The sequence below is a fragment of the Osmerus eperlanus genome, chromosome 2 (genome assembly GCF_963692335.1).
Source record: "Osmerus eperlanus chromosome 2, fOsmEpe2.1, whole genome shotgun sequence".
Lineage (NCBI taxonomy): Eukaryota > Metazoa > Chordata > Actinopteri > Osmeriformes > Osmeridae > Osmerus > Osmerus eperlanus.
In genome coordinates, this window is record NC_085019.1 from 22,639,132 (window position 1) to 22,644,131 (window position 5,000).

The 5,000-nt window shown below is 52.5% G+C and overlaps 1 protein-coding gene across 1 annotated transcript in view; it reads left to right on the top strand.

Annotated features, from left to right (window-relative positions):
- Nucleotides 1-239: 239 nt before the first annotated feature.
- LOC134038523 (multidrug resistance-associated protein 1-like) overlaps nucleotides 240-5,000 on the top strand; it is a 13,845-nt gene continuing 9,084 nt past the window's right edge. Inside the window, exons 1-8 of the mRNA XM_062483942.1 lie at nucleotides 240-322; nucleotides 471-714; nucleotides 1,005-1,151; nucleotides 1,600-1,687; nucleotides 3,025-3,221; nucleotides 3,503-3,679; nucleotides 4,133-4,300; nucleotides 4,648-4,831. Coding sequence (XP_062339926.1) covers nucleotides 240-322; nucleotides 471-714; nucleotides 1,005-1,151; nucleotides 1,600-1,687; nucleotides 3,025-3,221; nucleotides 3,503-3,679; nucleotides 4,133-4,300; nucleotides 4,648-4,831 — 1,288 coding nt within the window. The remainder of the gene's footprint in view (nucleotides 323-470; nucleotides 715-1,004; nucleotides 1,152-1,599; nucleotides 1,688-3,024; nucleotides 3,222-3,502; nucleotides 3,680-4,132; nucleotides 4,301-4,647; nucleotides 4,832-5,000) is intronic.

Consider the following 5,000-nt stretch of genomic DNA (forward strand, 5'->3'; position numbering starts at 1 on the left):
GGAAAATAGTCGGTTGGAATTTTCAGAATCGCACATGTGCGACGTTACTCTGAGACCCGCTTTCGAACAAAAACAGTCACGGACAGCCACTGCTTTTTGGAAGGCCAATAAAGACCTCTTTCCTGCTCTCGCACAAGCAGCACGAGTCTTCCTCCACACCTTGTACAAGTGTAGATGGCGAGCGACTTTTCCTCGTGTTCCGTAACCATGTCCCCCGTGCCTCCTCGTGTTCCGTAACCATGTGCCTCCGTGTGTTCCGTAACCATGTCCCCCGTGCCTCCTCGTGTTCCGTAACCATGTCCCCCGTGCCTCCTTGTGTTCCGTAACCATGTCCCCCGTGCCTCCTCGTGTTCCGTAACCATGTCCCCCGTGCCTCCTCGTGTTCCGTAACCATGTCCCCCGTGCCTCCTCGTGTTCCGTAACCATGTCCCCCGTGCCTCCTCGTGTTCCGTAACCACGTGCCTCTGTGTGTTCCGTAACCATGTCCCCCGTGCCTCCTCGCGTTCCCAGGAGGTTCAGATGAAGTTCATGGACGGCCGGATCAAGCTGATGAACGAGATCCTGGGGGGGATCAAGATCCTGAAGTTCTACGCCTGGGAGCGGGCCTTCCTGGAGCGGGTGGAGGGCCTCCGAGAGCAGGAGCTGGCGGCCCTGAAGAGATCCCAGGTCCTCTACTCCATCTCCATCGCCTCCTTCAACTCCTCCTCCTTCCTGGTGAGTGAGAACCAATGACTGTTGACGCCGGTGTTGTACCAAAAATCGAAAACTGTGACCAGGGGGGGCTGTTCTAACACCTTGCACCACTGTTCAGCAACTGCTAGGGTAAAGGTTAGGGTTAGTGCTTGAACATTTGCTGAACAGTATGGTAAGGTATTTGAACAGCGCCCCCTGGTCATAGTTTTCGATATGTCACTGATTTCGGTACAACACCGGCCATCAAGGCCACGCGAGACCATCGCTGGAAAGATCAAGATTCATTCATTCGGGACACTGCACCCTCGCAGATTGCGTTCGCCATGTTCGGAGTCTACGTGTTGATCGACGACAAAAACGTCCTGGACGCCCAGAAGGTCTTTGTCTCCATGGCGCTGATAAACATCCTGAAGACCCCGCTGAGTCAGCTGCCCTTTGCCATGAGCACCACCATGCAGGTCAGAGGTCAAATGATGTCATCACTAGGGGACGACGCCGGTTGCCATTGATAATGACATTCACATGAAGTTTGAACCATAGAATGACAGTCCACCCTACTTGTATCTGTATCAACAGATTTTTGTGTTCCTTTAGAATCCCTGATTTTTCAGTCTACAGAATCTTGACCGGCAAAACCTCTATGTTTCACCCTCCTAGACATTATAAACCGTTTAAGTCTCATATACATTAGTAATAGAACTCAGGAACATTCAATCTTAACCAGCATATACTGTATATCATAGCACAAAATAGAACTTCTGCTACAGTCTCACCAAAGCCTTAATAACAGGTGCTGTATTGTACACAAACACGTGCCAAGACCAATGTCTTGGTTAGGGTTGGCATACATAACGCTGTGTGGAGTGTTGTGAGTGGATGGTATAATGATATGCTGTGTTGGTTCAGGCCCTCGTCTCTCTGAAGCGCCTGGGAAAGTTCCTGTGCCAGGACGAGCTCAAGCCTGACAGTGTGGAGAGAGCCCCCTACAGCCCTGGTATGGAGACACACACACACACGCACACACGCACACACACACTGACACACACGCTCACACACACACGCTCACACACACTGACACACTCTCACACACACACTCACACACTGACACACACGCTCACACACGCACTGACACACACGCTCACACACACACGCTCACACACACTGACACACTCTCACACACACACTCACACACTGACACACACGCTCACACACACACTGACACACACTCACACACGCTCACACATACACACACACTGACACACTCTCTCACACACACACACACACTGACACACACTCTCACACACACTCACACACTGACACATGCTCCCACTCAAACACGCTCACTCTCACACACACTGACACACTCTCACACACACACCTAAACAGTGGGAAGACACACATTCACAATGCTGAGCGTGCATCTTCACATCACTTCTATTCTACACAACCCCACTGAAATGATAAGTCACATACTGTACACGGTCATCCAAAAGGCAGACCAGTTTGGGAAAAGATGCTTTTCAGGCACAAGACACCACATCTCCCAGTTCAGCTAATCCCCCCCGCAGGCCCAGACTCCACCCACTACAGACCTGTTTCATCTTAAGGCCTTTAATTGCATTGTGTTTAACACGATTACTGCCTCACACTGATGTGATGAATGTGTGGGGTTGTTGTGGGTGTTTTAATAGTGTGTGTGTGTGTGTGTGTGTGTGTGTGTGTGGGTCAGATCTCTTTCAACATGACGGTGTGTGTGTACAGTAAAAGAATAACTGTAATGGGTTGTGGCCTACCAAACAGGATATGATGTCATGTGGAAATGGGGATTACTAAAGCTGCATGTCTCCGAACTATAATTAAGAAAAGCTCATAATGTTTAGGGAGCAGTGGTAGTTTTCCATAATCTATTTTCTGTTTGTCTGCCTCTGGATTTCCATGTCTGTCTCTGCCTCTGTCTCTACCTCTGTCTCTGCTTCTGTCTCTGCCTCCGTCTCTGCCTCTGTCTCTGCTTCTGTTTCTACCTCTGTCTGCTTCTGTCTCTGCTTCTATCTTTGCTTCTGTCTCTATCTCTGCCTCTGTCTCTACCTCTGTCTCTGTCTCTACCTCTGTCTCTGCTCCTGTCTCTGCCTCTGTCTCTACCCCTGTCTCTACCTCTGTCTCTACTTCTGCCTCTGTCTCTACCTCTGTCTCTGCCTCTGTCTCTGCCTGTCACATGAGCGTCTCTCCTCCCACTCCATGCCTTGGCTCACTCCTCCCTCCCCCTGTCCTCCCTCCCCCCTGTCCCCCCTGTCCTCACTCCCCCCCTGTCCTCCCTCCCCCCCTCCCCTCCAGATGGTGACGGGGTGGTGATAGACGGCGGCACCTTTGCGTGGGCCAGGGAGGGCCCCCCCTGTCTGAGGAGGATCACCATGCGGGTGAAGAGGGGCTCCCTGGTGGCCGTGGTGGGCCACGTGGGCTCAGGGAAGTCCTCGCTGCTGTCCGCCATGCTGGGAGAGATGGAGAAGAGGAGCGGGTCCGTCTGCGTCAAGGTTAGGTCCACTCAGTACGGGATGACACTGATGCTGGGGGAACGGGGTGGAGTTTAGGTGTGGGATTAGCATGCATTTGATGTTTTTTGTGTGTGCAAAGCTGAGCTGAACTATTACTATACTATGTGCTGGCATATTTTGTGTTCCCTGATGATGGTATGCACTAAAGCTACTCGAGAGATATGAAAGTAGAAGCTCGTAATGAATCTCAGAAAAGAGAGAAGAGAAATGAATGTGTGTTTCTGTGTGTGTGTGTGTGTGTGTGTGTGTGTGTGTTCCAGGGCTCGGTGGCCTATGTCCCCCAGCAGGCCTGGATCCAGAACGCCACCCTGAAAGACAACATCCTGTTTGGCCAGGAGAGGAAGGAGAGCTGGTATCACAGGGTGGTGGAGGCCTGCGCCCTGCTGCCAGACCTGGACATTCTGCCCGCTGGAGACGGCACCGAGATCGGGGAGAAGGTACAAAAAAAACCACCCCTGAAATCCTCTTGGCCCTGGTTCTTTTTGGTGCCTGTCAGGGGTCTGTGTCTGTGGTTGCTGCTGGTCATAAGAGGCCAGGACGGTGTTTTTAGAGAGCAGGAAGTTCCAACGTCTCCTCTCCTCCTGCCCTCGCTCTCCAGCCCTGTCTCCCGCCCCCTTCAGGAGGGTACTGGAACCTCACCCTCGCAGGGTTTTTTCCTAGAGAACCTGCATGGATGGATGGATGGATGGATAAATAAATCATGGATGGATGAATGGATGGATGGATGGAAGGAATACTAGAATCATGGAAGAATGGAGGACTTGATCCATGGGATGAATACATGGGATGAGTTGATGGAAGAAAATCAAAAATGGATGCGTAGTAGAACTATGGATGGATGAAGTTGTGCGATGAGTGCCGTGCACCTCACCTCAGTCTGGTCTCTCCAGGGCCTGAACCTGTCAGGGGGCCAGAAGCAGAGGGTGAGCCTGGCCCGGGCGGTCTTCAGGAAGGCGGACGTCTACCTGCTGGACGACCCCCTCTCCGCCGTGGACGCCCACGTGGGCCAGCACATCTTCGACAGGGTCGTGGGGCCCAGGGGCGTGCTCAAGGACAAGGTCCGTAGACAGACCCCTGGACGGAGAGCCCGTTTCCTTGTACAGCACAGAACACGGAGACACATTAAAGACACATAGTGTTACACAACAAGACAACCATCATTTCAAGATCGTCTTCTTGACAGTACTACCTAACCCTGCATGTAGAATATTATAGCCCAGTTTCCCAAACATGGAATATACCTATTACTAAAGTAAGAGAACAATTGATTGACAATGAATGAATGATTGAAAATGTTTTTAGTCTGTAGGACTAGGCTTAATCCATGTCTGGGAAACGTGTGAGACCACGTGTGTGCTTGAACCTTGTGTCCACACACTGTCTCACTGTGTGTGTGTGTGTTCAGACCCGTGTGCTGGTGACCCACGGCCTGGGCTACCTGCCCCAGGCCGACCTGATCCTGGTGATGGTGGAGGGAGAGATCACAGAGATGGGCTCCTACCTGGAGCTGATGGGGAGGAAGGGGGCGTTCGCCGAGTTCATCCGGGTCTTCGCTGGCACAGAGCGCAGAGAGAGCTCCACGCACAAGGGTGAGAGCACAGCGGGGCCATACACAGGTCACACAGGGGGGAGAGCACAGCGGGGCCATACACAGGTCACACAGGGGTGAGAGCACAGCGGGGCCATACACAGGTCACACAGGGGGGAGAGCACAGCGGGGCCATACACAGGTCACACAGGGGGGAGAGCACAGCGGGG